This window comes from Sorghum bicolor, chromosome 1, assembly GCF_000003195.3.
Source record: "Sorghum bicolor cultivar BTx623 chromosome 1, Sorghum_bicolor_NCBIv3, whole genome shotgun sequence".
Taxonomy (NCBI): domain Eukaryota; kingdom Viridiplantae; phylum Streptophyta; class Magnoliopsida; order Poales; family Poaceae; genus Sorghum; species Sorghum bicolor.
Window position 1 is genome coordinate 68,199,600 of NC_012870.2, and position 19,907 is coordinate 68,219,506.

The following is a 19,907-nucleotide window of genomic DNA, read 5'->3' on the forward strand; positions in this document are numbered from 1 at the left end:
CGTGTGAGCAGTGACTAGTGACCAAAATTAGGAGTTGGTGTGAAGCTAACCCATTTGTAGTTTCTGTGGAACGGGAAGGTCCTGGCGTCCTGCTCAGTGTCGTCATAGTAAGAGCAATAGAAGGTGCGTGAGCTTTCTAATGTTGCTCGCCACAAAATCTACAAGTTCAGATCAACTTGCTGCTCCCTGGCGGCCCGGCTCTAGCCCCTCTGCATGCGGGCCCATGCAGGCAGTGTCCTTATTGCTTCATGTTTTTCAGCTAGACAGTTGTAGCTTTACAAACTCTACTCTAAAAAAAAATAGAGTTGTGAGAACACCTAAAAGAAGTGCTCTAAAAACTCTAGTTTTTTTTTTCTATGAGGGCATGTTTGGAACAAAGGAATACAAAACAGAGAAAAGGAAAAAAGTAGAGGAATAGGATAGGAGTGTTGTGAGAAAACAGAGGAATAGAAAAACGTAGAAAGATATAGATAGAGATGTTTGGAATGCAGGAATTTATACGATGTGATTAAAAAGAATAAAAATTTATTTTGTTATTTGTAATGATTATTAATTAAAAGGAAAAAGAATGGTAACTGACGCATCATTCTCGCAAACTTTCGAAGCAGTTCAACCGTCAAAGTCTGCACTTTCTCTCTCCGTGAGCGAGCGACGACGGCGATTTGCCTTGGACTTCCGCGAAAACACGAGCTCGAACCGGATGTTTTGTTTCCTGCGTTTCTACAAGCGAACCAATCCTTTCCTCTGGAATGGCAATCTGCTTTCCTCCATTCCAAACACAAGATGATGTCAGCAAACTATAGGAATCGATTTCCTTTAAAATTCCTGCAGAAAGCCTCCGTTCCAAACAGGGCCTGAAATTGCTCTACAGTAAAGTTTGTGGAGCAGACATAAACAGATCCTATGTACGCAGTCTCCCGCAGTCTCCTTTGCCCGAATCAAATAGGCCCCAATGACTTGCGGTGCGGGCAGCGGCGAGCACCGGTGACCACCCTATAGCTTGTTTGGTTTCCTTCTCTCATACCACACCGCATCTAGGTGCTAACTATACAGTTGTTTGGTTGTATGGTTCAGCGACACCAGGACACACATAGTTGTTGCTTAGTTGCAGTAGTAATGGTGCCAGATGCAGGATCGTGTCCCGCGCTATAGTTCAGCGCCAGGACACACGAAGTTGTTTTAGTTGCAGTAGTAATGGTGCCAGATGCACGCCCGAGTTCCACGCGGACTAGACTATGAAAAATGAGTTTTTTCTTGACCTTTGTTACAATTAATTAATTCTTTTTATGATGAACGGTCAAAAAAAAAAAAGACTCACTCGCTGGCTAACTGGAAAGTCCATTTTAAGCATGAGTTTGAATTAATTTGTATCAAAGTCAAACCCAGTCGAGCAGACTCTTTTCTTTTATGGCTCGAGAGTATATCCTAATGTTGATACTCTTTTCTTTTTTAGCTTTGTTATCTCTTTTAGCTCCTTTAGCACAGCTCGTGCTATTGCTCTTGTACTGGTTTTACTCTTTTGGTTGAAATAAAAGAAAAAAGGAAAAAGAAAGGTGAGGGGCTTTTACCCCACCGTTTCCTCAAAAAAAAAAAAAAGACTCGGTAGGTAGCAACTAGTAGATCCTCCTAAACAACATAAAACATCTCTTAACTTGGTACTCCTTTAATTCTAAATTATAAGACATTTTATTTTTTAATATATAATTTTTACTATATATCTTAGACACAAGTAGAACCAGGGCTGCAGCGAGTAAAGTCAACAGTGAAATAAATCTTTTTTTTTTGTGTCATAGAAACCTTTTCTTTCTCTTGTTCTTACATTTTTACTCTTTCTTTTTCTTCCTTGTACTCCCTCTTACTCTCTTGTTTGGATCCTCTCCTTTGGATCTTTTTTAATAAACTAGTTGAGTACCCGTGCGTTGCTACGGGAATCACTTACGGGTCATCGCATATGCATGTATGAATCAGTATTTTAATAAAAAAAGCTCAATTCAACTTTGCCGTGGTTCCTCTTTTTACAACATCATATATGTGATAGACATATATTCATTTAAACGAAGGATAAGATATTATTTGCTAATGTAAATATACCAAAGAACTCAAAAGAGCAACATATTTCTACCATGAGAACAACTTCTATACTTCACTGTGCAAGTTCAACCTACAAGTCTCACAAAAAAATGACAAAGCAGTAAAATAAAATTAAAAGGTGGATCATGTAGTTCACTCCCTGATCATTGAGTTGCATTAAGTCACACATCTGCATTACAAAAGCTGAGTCAATAATTCCTCAACACAGTGAATATTCCAAGAACTTTATAAATGTATAATATAGTGAAGACCACCACACTGGTTTGGACTCTACTAATTCCCACTATGGATTTTGCCATGAATAATGCCAAGTTTCATTGCAAAAGTCAAGTACATAAGTGCTCCATATATTTTTTACATGTAGATAATTCATAGATAGTTGAGATACCTGAGGTTTGAATCAGCTCCTTTGTTCCTTCTCCCAATCAAGAGTTCAGAAATGTATCAGTTATCACTACACCAAAGGGGGGAATCTCTTAATACATGCAGTGACAATACTATGCTAGGCTTTTAGATTGTTGGCCACTGACAAAGCAAATGACTGAACCAAAGCATGCCCTCAAAATAAAATTCCCTAAAGTTCCATGAAAATATGAAGTAACTAAACCCTGAATGTTTATCTGAATGTTTTAAAAATGGAAATATGAAGTAACTAAACCCTGAATGTTTATCTGAATGTTTCAAAAATGGAAATATGAAGTAACTAAACTCTCATGGGATGGTACTGTCAGCTAAATATTTCCACGGAAGTTCAGTTTAGTCATACTTTCTTTGCATGTGTTCGTCAAGAGCAACCTTCCTTTGTTACTCGGCTAATGTGGATTCAGGGCCGGGGCAAACAGCAAGCCAATGACCAGCCAAGTTACACCAAATGTCCAGATAGACATACGCAAACACAGGATACACCACCTTGAGCCACCAGAATCTCATAAATATATCAAGAGAAAATATTTATGGCTGCAAAGACGCATACGAACAGCAGGTGCCAGTGAAGGCAATGGAAATCGATAGATTGATTAGGAGGCCAATAGGCAGGGTACATATATAGGCGAGGACCCTAGGCTGGTTTATAGAATCGTGACCACATGACTACAGACTACCCCGCCTACTGTACCAAAACGTTGTAGCAATCCAAATAAGTATAAGAAAGTTGATTCCTGGAGGTACAAGACTACTAAACTTGGAAACATTAGTCATCAAGCCGATGCAGATGACCTGATAAGGATGCTCCAAGGAGGATGACCACATGACCAGATGAGGATGCTCCAAGAAGTATGTAAACATGGCAGACTACTCACTATTTGGCCAATAGAGGCTTATTTCTCACTGGAATTTAGTAGAGGCAGTTTAATTTGAGAACAATAACCATCCATAACCATTGCAACCGTAGATCAAAACATAAATAAGTTCCCAAAAAATATACATTTGGATTTACATTTTCCAGTTTGAGTAATTTTTTTCCTACCATTATAGCAGTAAACAATAAAAAGAAGAAGAGTCATCTATGGATGTTGTTAAACACGAGTGGCCCAATATAAAAGATAAATAGTGTTACCTAAATAATGAATGCTCCGAGTGTCTTGGTCATGATATCTTGGAGTTTGGAGCCAAGAGAGTTCAATGCAATGATATAGAGTAAGTGGCTGCAAAATAGATCCTCAGGCAATAAGTAAATACAATGGAGTCAGCAGAGAAGGCATATGAATTTTAGACTCCAGTAAGCATACAACGAGTTAGCACAGTAAAGCTAGAGATGCACCTGTACAGGAGCAAAGGCAGCTTTGCAAGTTCCTTTCAGCTTTTATGTTGTTAATAGCAGAAAGGACAAAAGGAATTACAACATTTGCTGAGACTAAAAAAAGAGATAAACTAAAAGCATGTCATGGTTTGGTTTATGAACAATCAGACAGTGAGATAAGAGCATAAAGAAAAAAAATGGTATGCAAGTCCTATAAAGTGAAGATAACAACAAGCATGTAGATATGAATGAAGATTATTCAGAACAATCCAGATAGAGCCGCTATGAAATACAAAGAACTTAAATTATCATCAAAATTAAATTAAATTAGTAAATCAGAGTGCTAATAAAACTTCTTAAAACATCTTTTTTTAGTATGGACCAGACCTTAATATTGGATTCCAGAAAGACCAATCTTAGAACCCACTCCGGTGGGGAATCAAACTAATACACTCTTGATTAGGTCTGGTCAACTCAGTTGTCAATGTACAAAAATATGCTCATTGGAGACTCATTGCTACAGATTTTGTCCAAAACACATAACACAATTCTTAATATATAATAGAGTAGCAAGGTAAGCTTACCAAAACTTTTTTACGCTCGGTAACTTAGTAGCAGTCAGATCTGCAAATAAAAATAGCAGAACATACACAATCAGCTAAGGAAATGTAGCTAGCTATATGTCAAACTCATGTCTGAATAGAATGGGGGAAACTTTACTCAATCATAAATTAGTGGCACCATTAGTAAGATTACCTATGTCTGATTGTCAACCCTAATCCTCTGATTCTAGCACCAGCTCAACGTTCAATCGATCGATTCCACCATGCAATCGGACTAATCAGGGGCAGCATCCCCACACGCTGAAAGAAGGCAGGGCAGGGGCGTTGTTACCTAGCACATTGATATGGTCGAGCCACTGGAGGAGGTGGTCCTGGACTCCTGGTGCATGCGGCGGCCGGAGGGAGGTGCCTCGAGCGAGCGAGAAGGGCAGCGACGATTCGAGACTTCGGGATCTCCAAGCGCGGAGTGGTCACCGGTGGCACCCTCCAGGCGGTGCGGCGGCGTGAGGGCATGGGTGAGCGCGGCGACGGAGCGGGCTGACCCGAGTGTCGGTGAGCGTGGCTTGCGTTCGGCGGCGACGGCGGCGCGCGCAGAGAGCGGGCAGCCCCGACCGCCTGGAGTGTGCCCGGTGGCAAGCCGGCGGCAATGAGCGGGTGGCGTCAACCTGCGTGGGGGCTGCGTAGAAGAAGGGAGCTGCGGCGGTTGGTGGCGAGATGGGCGAGAGGAAGGGCGCAGCAGGGGAGGCAGGCCGACGGCTCGGGTATGACGATACCACTTGGGTCTTTTTAGTTGTAGAGATTCCGTAGGGGCGAAAGCCGCTGTTAAAAAAAGTGAAACAAATCTGAACCTGTAAGTGGGCAAATCGGACAGGCCAACACATTAGGCTACCGTGGACATCGTTTTTGTGCATGTCGCAGTTTGTAGACTTAAATCTAAGTGCATAGTAAAAATTATATACTTAAAAAAACTAAAATAACTTACAATTTGAAATTAAAAAAGTACTTAATTTAGACCTCATTTTGAATTTAGGTCAGGGCCACCACTGATTTCTTCGCGCATAGGAAACAACGAATCTGAATATGTCTTGCGAAAACTTGAACTAGGGGGAAAGTATGGAAGTGCTTTATCTCTTGCTTCTCTCCCAAAACTCCTTTGCTTTGTTGGTTGTCCAAAGCATGCTAATTGCACGCTGCAGCTTTTCCTTGAGCATTTCAATCTTCCAACGATCTGTCACAAATTCAGAACAAGACACTGAAACTGAACATCCTCATCGATCTTGACCTTTTGTCTTCGGAATGGTGAGAAACACGAAAAGGCTATAGCAATGTAAAGCTAAAGCAAAATACAAAATCTTGAATGCTATACGGAGGTTGTTTTGTTATGAGCAGAAATAATCTCCTCAAAGGCCCCCCTCCGAACGTGAAAATTTTGCACAAAAAAGGGCTAAATTGCCACGTTCTTCCAAATGGACTCTATGGAATGAAAAAAAACTAGTACTGATTTAATGAAGGTAATGTAAAATGCAATTCGCGGAAAATTCAAAATCAAATCCTGCTGTGTGCTGTCCCACCAGAAAAGGTACACCCAGCAATGGGTTTTACGAGGGTTTATTAAGGCCCTGTTTAGATTGGAGATAAAAATTTTTTGGATGTCACATTGCATATGTCGGAAGAATGTCGGAAGAGGTTTTTAGAAACTAATAAAAAAACAAATTACATAGCTCGTCAGGAAACTGCAAGACAAATCTATTAAGTATAATTAATCTATCATTAGTATATGTGGGTTACTGTAGCACTTAAGGCTAATCATGGAGTAATTAGACTTAAAAGATTCGTCTCGCGATTTTTAACCAAACTGTGTAATTAGTTTATTTTTTATATATATTTAATGTTCCATATATGTGTCCAAAGATTCGATGGGATGGATGAAAAAATTTTAGGTGGGAAACTAAACAGGGCCTAACCCTCTTCTCCTTCATTCTTTTCTCCCAAGCTAAACGCATTAAACCTCCTGCAAGGCAAGGCTACAACTTTACGAGAAGGAGGGAGGAGGCACAAACCGAAGGTACAAATCCCCGCGCCGGAAGGTTTCGCCTTCCTTGTCTTCTCAGCCCCAAGGCCCAAGCACGAGCACCCAATGCTGCGCGCCGCGGCCGTCGCAGGGTTGCCGGCGCGGCTCGCCGCCAAGAGGCCACTGGCGCCGGTGACTGTGGCGGCGAGGGTTGCGCTTGCGAGTACCGAGGCGAGGTCGCCACTTCTCAGGGCACTGAGGCGCGGGGGAGTCCCGGTGCGTGGGAGGAGAGTGTGCATATGCTCCGCCGCCGGCGACGATGATAGCGGCTCGGAAGCAGCGTCCTCCGCGGCGGAGGGCGAAGAGGCTGGGTCTGGGGAGGAAGGCGAGGGGGAGAATGCCTCTGCGATCGTGCCCGCTGTCCTCCGCCCCGAGGATTGCCACACGGTGCGCGTCCTCTTACAATTGGATCGCCATTAATAAGCTATTCTCTGCGGTTTGCGTCATCCGTTTTTTTTCGAATTATTTGCCAAATTCTGCTAAGGCAGGCAGCTGTTTGATAACTATACCTGTGATTTTTTATAAAAAAAATTCTTCTAAAGGTTTTGTTTTCGGAACTTAGCTCGGTTGGATGATTTTTCTTTTCGACCTTATTAGAAACCGGAAACATTGAAACTATATTGAAGTTTTGGTGATATTCTTTTTTGTACAATGATATCATATATGATGCAGTGGGTATTTTTGTTATATGACCACCGGTTGAGTTATTTTTGTTATTATTAGCTAAATTCACATTGCTGTTTCCTTAGTGTGTCTGTTTTTTGTTAACTGAGAGTGGGTATTCTTGTCTGGAGGGAGAAAAGGGAATGGTGGTTATGGGCAGTAAAAATTGTTATCAAGTGACTGCTCTGTGGCCAGTGCTCAGAACTTGTGAATTAGATAACAAATTATTTGAGGTTATTGCTGACAATATACTCAATGGAAAGGTTAAAACAGAGTGTCTACAACTTGCTGTTGTCTTGTATGACCGAGAAAATTATTAGATCAGGTTTCGCTATATGTGCCACTAGAAGAAAGACATCTGGGGTTGTTCTTTTGTTCAGTATATAATTTCTGGCTTGCTTTTATCTGATACTGCCCAGTATTTCTTGAGTTATCACATAAGAATATTTTTTAGTAGATAATTTGTGGCCTGCCACCTGCTTTTATCAGTAAATGCCAGTACTATGAGCTATCAAGTTTGTTTCATTGGCCTTTTCCATAAGAACTTTTTATTCTCTTTATTGGTGGCTTTTGTTGGGTTTCATCTCTAGCCTACCAGTTGAATTAAAAAGTCTTTGTTTTTTTGTTATTTAGTGTTCAAAATTTAATGAAATGAAATACTGGTACATTTCAGCAAACAAGGAGCCGTTTTGTATTACTGCTATGAATTCAGGTTCTCTTCTCATTCCATTCTTATGGTGCTGCCAAATAGGTCATAGCTTTGCCTTTGCTACAGCGACCACTATTTCCAGGATTTTACATGCCAGTCTATGTAAAGGTATCTTGCGAATCATTTTACAAGATATAAATCAGTTCCTCACATACCACTTCTTCTATGTTCTATGTTTTTGTGCCTTCGTACTGGTAATATAGCCCTTCATTTCCCTCAGGACCCAAAGCTGTTGCAAGCTTTAGTTGAAAATAGCAAAAGATCTATACCATATGCTGGGGCCTTTCTTGTCAAGGATGAGGAAGAGACTGGCCCCTATGCTGTGATCAGTTCAGAATCAGATACCTTTTTTTTGAACGCAACTGGTTCAGAATCAGGTAATAGCATTCATGAATTGAAAGGGAAGGAATTGTTGAAGAATCTTCATGATGTTGGCACTCTTGCCCAGGTACTTGGTAGTTTTGCAAAGCTTGTGGGTGACATATCTTTCTCTGATGATTTTGAAATGTGCTTTAGATAACAAGAATTCAAGGAAATCTGGTGGTGCTACTTGGTCACCATCGTATACGTACATCTGAGATTGTTAGTTAAACTCCTCGCTGCTTCCTATTTAGTTTCTCTGACACTTCTTTTTTTGGTCATTGTATGTTAATAAAAACTAAACTATACAGGTTGTGGATGAGCCACTTACGGTTAAGGTTGATCATCTGAAGGTACATATACCATAACTATTGTAGTGTCTCCATCTTCAAACTTTATCAATGTACAGATCTGCAAAGGCTTCAAACCCTGGAAACAGGGACGGAGTCAGAACAAACTATATAAAGGGGGGCAATTAGTACCTTCTATATAACAGAGTGGAACAAAACGCCAAATTTTATAACAAATTAAACTGTTTTATGCAGCATTTGGTGTGTGCAGACATGGAGTACATAGAGCATATGGGGGGCAGGGGTGCAGGGCTACCCCTCGTAACCCCCTGCCTCCATCCTGCTTGGCAACTCTCAAATAGGCTTGGACTATGTGTTTATTAGAGTTTTATAAAAGATAATATGAAAATCAACACAGTCCATAAAAAAATATCTTCGTGTTTTTTTCTTGAAGAGACAGATAGAAACAATAAAAGAAATCTTGTTCCTATCTATCTAGAGAAAAATGAGCTGTTTTCACTTGTGATACAAGGTACAAGGTGGGCATTTTCAACTAAAATTTGGCTTCAGATGGGTTTATAATTTACTGCATTGTTATGGATGAGATTCGTCTCACTAAAGTTTGCTCCCTGTTCCTGTGACTGCATGCCTTACTAAGTTGAAAATATTCTTTGAAATTTGTTATTGGTGTGTGCCACTTTTTGGCACCAATTGAATATGTACTCAGATTTGAAAAGTATTCAGTTCTTATTACTTAGCGTCCATTCTACAGGAACTACCTTATGATAAGGATGATGATGTCATAAAGGCGATGTCTTTTGAAGTTATATCCACTTTAAGGGATGTTCTCAGGGTAAACTCCCTTTGGAAGAATCAAGTTCAAGCCTATACCCAGGTTGCCTTGCTTGATAATCCTACCTTTAGTGTAAATCAAAATGATTTTAGTTTTGTTTATTTGTATGTAAATATGCTATTTCTGCACAGAACCTAAAGGGTTGTGTTTGTGCCATGGTATAACCCTGTGTTGTCACTCATTTATAGTATGCGGCAGTGACATTATATAAGTCTTAATGTCTGTTTGACCTTTTGTTTTCATTGTTTAGTTAAATATAAACAAGATATTAATACTAGGCACTGTAGATGCTCATAGTCATCATTACCACAGTCCACAGAGTATGTGGCTTCAATATATTTATATATTATTATTATTATGTTCAGTATTTGTCATCTATGTGGTTACTGGTCAATAAATTAAACCAACACTGCTCCCCTTCCATGACATATTTTCCTTGTGTGTAATTTCCAGATTGTACTTGCATTTAAATGTTAGGCTGATTTCATCATTGTGAATATGTTCTTACTTTTTCCACAGCATATGGGTGACTTCAACTACCCAAGACTAGCAGATTTTGGTGCTGCTATTTCAGGCGCCAACAAGTTGCTTTGCCAGGAAGTTCTTGAAGAGTTAGATGTAAGGGTTCTCATGGAATCTCCTTTTACATATTAACCATGTTATGCATGCAGATAAATATTTTTTTTTATGTTATCTCTGTACTGCTTCTGAATGACATTTGGTATCTGACTTATTAACTATTACCTATTAGCTACCTGGCATCTTTTCTTTCGCTTTTATCCAAAATTCCAACTCATTCATTTTCAAACAGGTATGCAAACGGTTGAAGTTGACTCTTGAGTTGATAAAGAGGGAGTTAGAGATTAGTAGGTTGCAGGTAAATGCTGATCTCATAGGCAGACAACCACATTTCAAGTGCCTTCTTTATTTTTAATTATACTTCTATAAATGTCATCAGGAATCCATAGCAAAAACAATTGAAGAAAAAATTACTGGAGAACAGCGCCGCTACTTGTTGAATGAGTTGCTTAAAGCAATTAAGAAGGTAGTGCTGACATTGTTGTTCCTTGTTTTTATTTTCTCAAATACGCAAGAGAGCTGAGTATCATTGCATTAAGGAGAAAGAGGTCTTAGGATACAACACAAATTACATTATGATAGTGCCACTGAACTGTGAATGGTCGACCTGCAGTACACACAGCTTATTATACCAAACTCAACTCCAGGCACAAGACCTCTGGCACCACTGCACCAGCCAGCACCCACGTTTGTGCTTCTTCCCTAGCTCACTGATTATTCATACACAGCTTCCATCAAGAATCCATGATAATAAACTATATTCCTTCTGTTGAGTTCTTGTACAGTACCTTGGTTCGTGAATACGTAATATTATGTTCATTATATAATTCGTCATTCATGTTAGATGTTTACCTCGCCTGGTAATACTCTTTTTTTTTGGGTTGATTTCATTTTGTTTGACATGATGTTTAGCTTCTAGTTTGATAATGTTTCATTGCTTAGTATGCCTGATGTATGCAGGAGCTAGGATTGGAGACAGATGATAAAACAGCTTTATCAGGTTTGTTCTTAAAAACTTGGTATTTCGTTGTTGTGCCAACTAAAAATCGATTTTCCATTATCAATCTTGCAGAAAAATTTAGGGAAAGGATTGAAGCAAAAAAAGACAAGTGCCCCCCTCATGTCTTACAAGTCATTGAAGAGGAGCTCACTAAGCTTCAGCTGTTAGAAGCTAGCTCCAGTGAGTTCAGTGTAACCCGCAATTATTTAGACTGGCTAACCGTGTTGCCCTGGGGAGATTACAGGTTTGTATTGTCTGTATTTTTTAAAAATATATTGGATGGATAGATATGTCCTTATGTGTTGGTTTCTCTGTCTATGGCAGTGATGAAAACTTTGATGTGCACCACGCTCAACATATTCTTGATGAAGATCACTATGGTCTAGCTGATGTCAAAGAAAGAATTTTGGAATTCATAGCAGTTGGAAAGTTGAGAGGAAGTTCACAAGGTCTGATTTGTTCCATATTATAATGAGTGCAGATTTGGTGCCTAGGGGTCTGGCGCCCTCGTTAGCTAAAATACCATGATGTTTCAAAAATTATCACAAAAATCATAAATGTAGCACACATAAAGTTAAGTATAGCCGCAACAATTCAGTTTGAAATTCATCCTAGATGCCAAGAAGCAAAATAGACAAGCAATCAACATGGCACTGTTCATTTGCTGACAGTGACACTTCTGGTTTTTTTAATCTCAGCATCAAAGATGGATTCCAAACTGAATTGAAGGCTACACTTGATTATTTTTATGATTTTTGAAACATTGTAACATGGTATTTTAGCTGACGGGGGTGCCATATGATTTTCCTATTATAATGTTCTAAACTTGTTTTATGCTGAATGAGCGCTCTTTATAAAGCCCTAAAATCTATGCTAATTGTATCTTAATTGAAACAATTACTGAATTACATACTTCGTATTGTCACACATTGATCAAAAGTCATGGTTCTTGCTGGAAATAAAATTTTATATTTTCTTTCAACTGCTTTGCTATTTCTTAGTTCTCTTCCCTGGCCAGATGCTCAATGTATGCTCTAGTGTTGGAGAACTGGGATCTCAAGGCATTAAGAAAAAAAATATGCTTTATGTAATACTCCTCTAGTTCCTGACTTCCTGTTAATTCGAATCAACAATTGTATGTAACCTGGTTCTACAATTTTCCTCCTAACTGTAGCAATAAATATCTGTTTTGCTCTTTCACTGCAGGTAAGATCATATGTCTTTCTGGGCCACCTGGAGTTGGAAAAACTAGTATTGGACGTTCAATTGCACGTGCACTAAACCGGAAGTTCTACAGATTCTCTGTTGGAGGTTTGACCGATGTAGCAGAAATTAAGGTTTGTTATGCATGTTATGCATTTAACAGATCATGATTGCTACCGAGTAAAATTTTCAGACCATTTTAGGGTCATCGGCGGACATATGTTGGGGCAATGCCAGGGAAGATTGTTCAGTGTTTGAAATCAGTAGGAACATCAAATCCTCTAGTTTTGATAGATGAGATTGACAAGGTATTTGTGCGCATCTTTGACTTAAAAGTCGCTATTATTGCTTCATTTTAGGAACTGAAGTGCCATTATATTTTACTTGCTGTTATATGGTGTACAAGATTTACTTTATATAGCAATTTTCATGGTTCATCTGGTAATCTGGGTTATTGTATACTACCTTACTGGTTGTGTTGTTTCCTGCCTCCAGCTTGGGAAAGGGCATTCAGGTGATCCAGCCAGTGCACTATTGGAACTTCTTGACCCCGAACAGAATGCTAACTTTCTTGATCACTATCTAGATGTCCCTGTTGACTTATCCAAGGTTGGTCCAGTACTTCAATAAGTGATTCTCTTTTAGCTGCTCAATTTGTTATGGTCACTTCCAATTGAAATCGAAATCAGTATTTCATTCTCTGTCTGCTAAAAAGAATTCATTCCAGACAATAACATCGTAAACATAGGGACTTAGTATGTGCCATTCTATAGAATGACATTTCGTGGTTACCCTAATATAGATGATAATCCAATGTTTTGCACTCCAAAACTGTATTCTCTGTATTTTGCCTTTATTGATGATATGGTCTCTCACCTTCTAAGTCCCTGCTTCCCACCTTGACAAAGCTGCCCCTTGCTAAGTATAGTTATGCCTCAGAGACTATTAAAAACAATAAGATCAACCCAATCAAGCTTGCGCTTTCCAAGGCCGGAAGCCCAACCCAGTCAGAAAAAGGAATAGGCCTGCCTGAAAACCTCAGTTTATTTAGTTCCTATATATCCTCTCTCTCATATGTCGTCACTGGGTCTCACATCTGCCGCGACAGCATTGCACAAGAGTGGGCAGTGGCTGAGGGGCCTCTTGCTCGGAGACGATGGATGTGGCTTAGGCCTTGTTCTTGGGTTCGGTGGGTGGTTGTAGAGGCTGCACTTTGTTTGGATATAGTTGTTGTTTTGGGTATGCTTCCATCACCGGCCTCCATGGCTGATGAATGAAGAAAACGACAAGGCAAAGAGGGTCGGTAAAGGTGTGACAAAATAGTGAAAAGATTGGAGTTAAAAAGGACAGGTTACAAGTCACATTCTGTGGCAGTTTAGATGTAAATATCCCCATAATATGGTGTGAGTGTGTGTGACAAGGAATATGGATAAGTTCATAATTAGGGGTATACATTCTACATTCTTAATCACTATCTCCTGGATGTAGCTTTTTTTAGATCGGGTCTTTAACGTGTTTTTTATTAAGAGGAAAGGCCAAAAGAAAGGCCGGAGCATGGATACAAAAGAACTCACAAGTAGTCCTAGGATTACCGGTGGAATCCTAAAGACACAAACAAATAGCAAGAATACATGAGGGGAGGAGCGACCCCACCACAAAACACCAACTGACTATGCCTACAAAAGAAAATACATCCACGCAATGGTCGCCAACAGAGGGTGGGTTAAGCCACGGTGGCAAAGCATCCACCGGTAGGTCCGCAAGTGACCAGGTAGTCGGTGCAAAGCAGAAGATGACAGAATCCGCCAGCGACCAGGTAGCCGCTGCGAAGTAGAGAACCAGTACCATCAGCGACCAGGTAGCCACTGCGAAGTAGAAAACGACAGTGTCCGCCAGCGACCAGGTAGCCGCTGCGAAGAGGAACGACGGCGGCGACACCAAGCAGGCTGGACAAACCATTGCAAAGACGAGCACGAGGCACACACAGGCACAGTCAAGAAGGGACGACTCCAACGAGAGTGGCAGGAGATGGGCTGCAGTAGTGCTCCAACGAAGCTTTCAGGAAGGACCTTGAAATCCGCAGACGCCAACAACGCTAGCAGAAGCACACGAGTAGGTCTCTCGATCTCAGCCTACCCCAATGGACAGGAGCTTCAACGACGCCTTCAAGAAGGAAACATGGCGCAGGCTGCGCCACCGCCACAGGCCCAGGCGAGCCGGGCAAGGTTTTCACCCAGTTGTTTAACGTCCACCAGAGCAGGCCACCCATAGCACCTGTAGCGGCGACATTGATGACAAAGGTCGAAGCCGCCAGCATGGGCACCATGACCGCAGCAACATCAACACCACCACTATGCCAAGAAGGTTGTTGGCTGCCGTCATCCCCGGCCACCAGATCCGCAGCACAGGCGACTCGCAATCGACATCACCAGCAGCCTCAGACAGCCGCCGCCCCGTCCACCCCTGCCACGGGCGGATTGGGCAGACTGAGCTCTAGACCCGGATCAACACTGGTGGCCATGCACTCTACATCGGCCGTCAGGAGTGCGAGTGTAGGGGCACACTAGCCGGCCGCAGGCCGCTTGCCCACCTTGCAGCAGACGCAGATCGGCAGCCTTCTTGTGATGATTGAATAATTATAGTACAGCCTTTGAGACTGGCCTTATTGTGATGATTGAATAATTATAGTACAGCCTTTTATCCTCGCGAGGAACTTTACCGATAAGTGTTTCCATTTAATGTGGACAATAATTGTGTTAATTTTATTATAGGCTGACATCTGTCTTTATGTAAAATTAGGTTCTTTTTGTTTGCACTGCAAATGTCATTGAGATGATACCAAGCCCTCTGCTGGACAGGATGGAAATCATTGCCATTGCCGGTTATATAACTGACGAGAAGATGCATATTGCTAGGGATTATCTAGAAAAAAACACAAGGGAGGCCTGTGGCATCAAGCCTGAGCAGGTATATGCTGCTTTTCTACTGTTTTCAGGAGAACACTAAGGGAAAGCTCGCAAAAATGTATTAGTGTAAAAAAATATGATTTGCTTAGTATTCTACAAATGTTGCACAGAGAATAAGTCTAACGCAACCAAAGCACGAGCAACTAGTTCACTGTCCAGTCAACACAAGCAAAGCACAAGCCATTGGCTTGTTTGAGGGAGCTTTTTGCAGCTTTTGTTTCTCCAAAAAGCTCAAAAAACCAGAAGCTCTTCTTCAAGCAGACAAGAGCTCTAAAAGCTGCAATTTTTAGTAAAAGCAGAGAAGCTTCCTCAGAGCAGCTTCCCGAGCTTTTCCAGGAGGCGCTTTTGGAAAAGCTACAGCTCCCCCAACAGGGCCAAGGATTTCTTAGTAATAGACCAATCTTATTTTATACAACTAAAACTTTGTTAATAAATGCAAATGTTTACATGTAATATCATCCATCAAAATCCACAAAAAACACTTTCATAGACTAGCTCTCTAGGTGTGCAAGCTGTCAGCTAGGGATCAAACCCTGGTGGCACCCAAAAAAATCCCCCCTGCTGGCAACACCCATCCACCAAAAAAAATAATGACACTTGACACGGCACTGGCAGTGGCAGTGTTCACCAGCCTAGGTAACGTCATCCCAATCTTAGTCCCTTCCCATTCTCTGCCACCACGCGGCTATCATCCAGGTGGTGCTTACCACAATGATGAACTATGGTTTGTCACAAGTATGAGGTTTTGAGAAAAAGTCACAAGAAGAACAAGGACCTCCTAGCTTTCTTGCCGAGTTAAAATACTAACAAACTGTATATGCATTTATCTAATGCACTTATAAAGTTTCCTCTGCCTTGTATTTTTTTTATTTACAGCTAATTTATTAACGGTTTAGTACATGCTCAGGTTGAGGTCACAAATGATGCTCTTCTTGCTCTTATTGAAAACTACTGCCGCGAAGCTGGTGTGCGGAACCTTCAAAAACAGATTGAAAAAATTTATCGAAAGGTGAGTGATGCCTTCATCTTAAACAATTTTGAACCCTCATTTGTTGCTTATCCTATTTTAGGGGGAAAAAAGGAAGATGTTGTTTAATAGCTCAGTCTATTATGTAACCAGCATATGCCATTTTCATTGACTAATAGGCCTGGACTGACCTGCAACTCACCAGTCAGTGATATGAATCTTTGTATGAGTCTGTTATCTTGAAAATCTCTCCTTTTTAGAGTGTCATAGAATCTGTGTGCTATTATCTGTATACAGAGAATGACTTATGTAACTGTAAGCTTGTAGTTCACACATTTTACAACTTTGATTGCTATTTAAAAAACGGTGTGCATTTTAACTTATAAAGATGTCTTCCAGTAACTAGGACTAGGAGTAGTTATTTCAAGGGAGTTACTGGAAGACATCTTTGTACATATATCCCATTTTTAGTACTTGGTAGCAAGAAATCACTTCAATTTTGATCATCTGTAACTGAAAGGGCAAATAATAATGATAGAAAATGATGTGTTGAAGACATGGCTACTAATACCGTGTCCTTGTTTTTGCATCCTTTTCATCTACCAGTAACCAGACGTTTTCATTTGTCATCCCTGATTCAACCTTTGCAGATAGCTCTGAAACTTGTCCGTCAAGGGGTATCAAATGAGCCACCTCGAGATATCACAGTAGTAGAAGAAGATAAAAAGTCATTCAATTTTGATGTTGCAACAAAAGTAGAAGATAAGAACTTGAAGAATTCTATCGCAGAAGATGCTTCAGTGGACGTGGGCCCAATTGATTCTTCTCTTGATAATATTGATGTGGTGCCTTTAACAACAGAGTCGAAAGTAGGCCACAATGAGCATTTGAATGAAGCACCTGCAAAAACTTTTGCAGAAGAGACAGCCAAACTATCTAATACTTTTAAGATACCAGAGGTAATATGACTACCTTTGTAATTTCCTACAAATGGAACTAAAATCTTGCACTCTTTATGGTAAATGTGCAATGACTATGCTGGCCCCTTGTGCACTTGATTGTTGACAATGTCATGCACTAACTGCTGGCTCTGTACCTAGTTAGAACCAGACAGGGAAGCTACAGGTAAAAATCAAACTTTTTTTTGTTCTTGGCATGTGATGATTATCCACTTTCCTGTGATGGAAGTTTGATATGCTTATGCTCTTATTTCTATTTTCTGGTAGCCTTTATGACACTGTTTTTGTTAGTAATGTACTGCAACAGATGGTATTCATTCACAATTTCTGGCTGATTATCGTGTCTAAGATCTCCAGTAAATAAAACCCAAGGCAATTACAAATTGCAGATGGATGCCTTAACTAGCATAGGTTTGACTGATTTGTGTGGTTAAGGCTTGTGCTCTAATTAAACTGTTCTTTAATACTTTTTTGTAGGCCAACAATGAAAGCACACATAGGACTATGGAAGTGCTTGTAGACAAGCCTGAGGAGAAAGTTGTTGTCAATGCATCAAATCTTGGTAATTTTGTTGGGAAGCCTGTGTTCCAAGCAGAGCGCATATACAATCAGACTCCTGTTGGAGTGGTCATGGGTTTAGCTTGGAATGCTATGGGTGGTTCGACCTTATACATTGAGACAGCAAAAGTAGAGGAAAGCAAAGGCAAGGTCACACTTGTTGTGACAGGTCAGCTTGGCGATGTCATGAAAGAGAGCGCCCAAATTGCACATACAGTTTGTAGAGCTGTATTACTAGAGAAAGAACCAAATAATCCCTTCTTTGCAAAGTCAAAGCTGCATTTGCATGTTCCTGCTGGCGCCACACCAAAGGATGGGCCGAGCGCTGGGTGCACCATGGTAACATCGATGTTGTCCTTAGCCATGGGGAAATCTGTGAAGAAAGACTTGGCAATGACTGGTGAAGTAACTCTAACTGGACGAATTCTTCCAATCGGTGGGGTATGGTTTTAACACTTTTTATTTGCTTTCTGGTTTGGTAGGAATTTACATGCTATACACATTGGCACTCTTTTTCTTGTCTTTCAAAATCAGGTGCAATGATATTGTCAGTAAAAGCAAATCTTGATTTCATGATTGTGCCTGCTCCCCCTAGACTTCTCAAATGAGTATGATCTGAAATATTCTATCCCATGTCATTTGAATTCTGGTAATTGATGAGTTATCTACATATTATAGAACCAGATGAATACAATGAAATAGGGGCAGATCATGCTCTAATCTATGGTCTTTCTCCATCTAGAATATGCTCTGACCATGGGTGGGAAAAACCCTTTCCTAGATTGAATTCTTGATTGGCCCCCATAATCATGGACTAGATTACCTTTTATATAAGAGGTACTATTTTACTAACTTAGGGAACTAGGAAATAGACAATCAATAGAACTATCTAACTTTTCCTAGTACTTCTCGACTAGATAAGTTGTCTAAATTAATTTACCTCCTTCCATAGCATAACATTTACGGTGAAGTTTTCATAAATGTATCATGTAATAACATCAATTACGCATTCAAAAGCTCTGAACCATTCACATGCGTACTTACATTGTTTGCAACCTACTGTGAGATTATCATATTGCTATTATTACTGTCACTGAAATGTCTCTTAGGTGAAGGAGAAAACCATTGCTGCAAGGAGAAGTGGGGTAAAGACAATCATATTCCCATCAGCAAACCGAAGGGATTTTGATGAACTTGCTTCTAATGTGAAAGAAGGTCTTGAAGTCCACTTTGTTGACAAATACAGCGAAATATATGATATAGCTTTTGCAAATGATACCAAGACACAGGAAAGCTAGTGATTAACTGCTAGAGTTCATTTTCCATTTCAATTCTTGGAAACAACAGATTTAAAGCAATCGAGCTTCTTCAATATGAGGATAATGGCTGGCTTCACAGAAACTTTTAACATCCCTCACAAGTTTTTGGGCACATCTTACGACATGAGAACATAAAATAAATTCTTGCAAGAGCGTAGTGCTAATGCCAATATAGCTTGACAAGTTGCCCCCTTCCCTTCTGGTAAATTAATTGTTATGTGAAAGCTCAGAAACAATGGGAATGCATAAGTGTAATCATTGTCTAACTTGTACATAATTCCCCAGTGGTGTATGTATGTAACCTGGCCATTGTAAGTTCTGATATTATCAAAAATAATAATTTTTTCATATATATGGTCGAAGTTAAAAATAATTAACTTCTGGAAAGTGAGAATAATATTTATTTTAGGACGGGGGGAGTACTATTTAGGGCTTTTTGATATAGGAAAAAGTCTACATAACCCCCTAAACTATCTAGTGTGGACTACTTCAACCCCCCAACTATGAAACCGGATATTCTACCCCATCAACTTTAAAAACCGATCAAATAACCCCCTCGAGTGGTTTTGGAGGGTGGTTTTGTCTTTTTCTTTTTTATTTATTTTTACTGAAACTTTGAAAAATCATAATAAATTATGAAAAAATCATAAAATGAAAATTTTAATTTTTATAGACTCGTGATGAGTTGATCTACACAGTGAATATATAATATGGTATACTTTAGTACAAAATTTTTGTTGTAGCTTTAAATCTATGTTTTTCTGTAATTAATTTGAATAATTCATATATGCAGTTCCTGTGGTCCAATTGTGGTAAAAGTTTTATGGTGGGCTCATTATTGTATGCTTGAACTATAGTAAAAATTTCATACTCATTGGATCACGTATAACTTAGTTATAAATAAAGCATAGATTTAACAAGAATAAAGCTAAATAAATTGATAACTAAGTTATACGTGATCCACTGGGTATGAAACTTTTACCATAGTTCAATCATACAATAATGAGCCCGCCATAAA

At 39.9% G+C, this 19,907-nt stretch overlaps 1 protein-coding gene across 1 annotated transcript; it reads left to right on the top strand.

Annotated features, from left to right (window-relative positions):
* LOC8081083 (lon protease homolog, mitochondrial) lies at positions 6,443–19,239 on the top strand. The gene is made up of 20 exons (XM_021456493.1): positions 6,443–6,850; positions 7,878–7,943; positions 8,056–8,283; positions 8,352–8,417; positions 8,507–8,548; positions 9,258–9,380; positions 9,858–9,956; positions 10,150–10,215; positions 10,297–10,383; positions 10,878–10,917; positions 10,990–11,161; positions 11,242–11,366; positions 12,124–12,254; positions 12,324–12,428; positions 12,616–12,729; positions 14,920–15,087; positions 15,994–16,095; positions 16,704–17,012; positions 17,490–18,011; positions 18,680–19,239. Exons 1-20 carry the CDS (start codon positions 6,530–6,532, stop codon positions 18,866–18,868), a joined length of 3,075 nt encoding a protein of 1,024 aa, XP_021312168.1. The 5' UTR covers positions 6,443–6,529; the 3' UTR covers positions 18,869–19,239.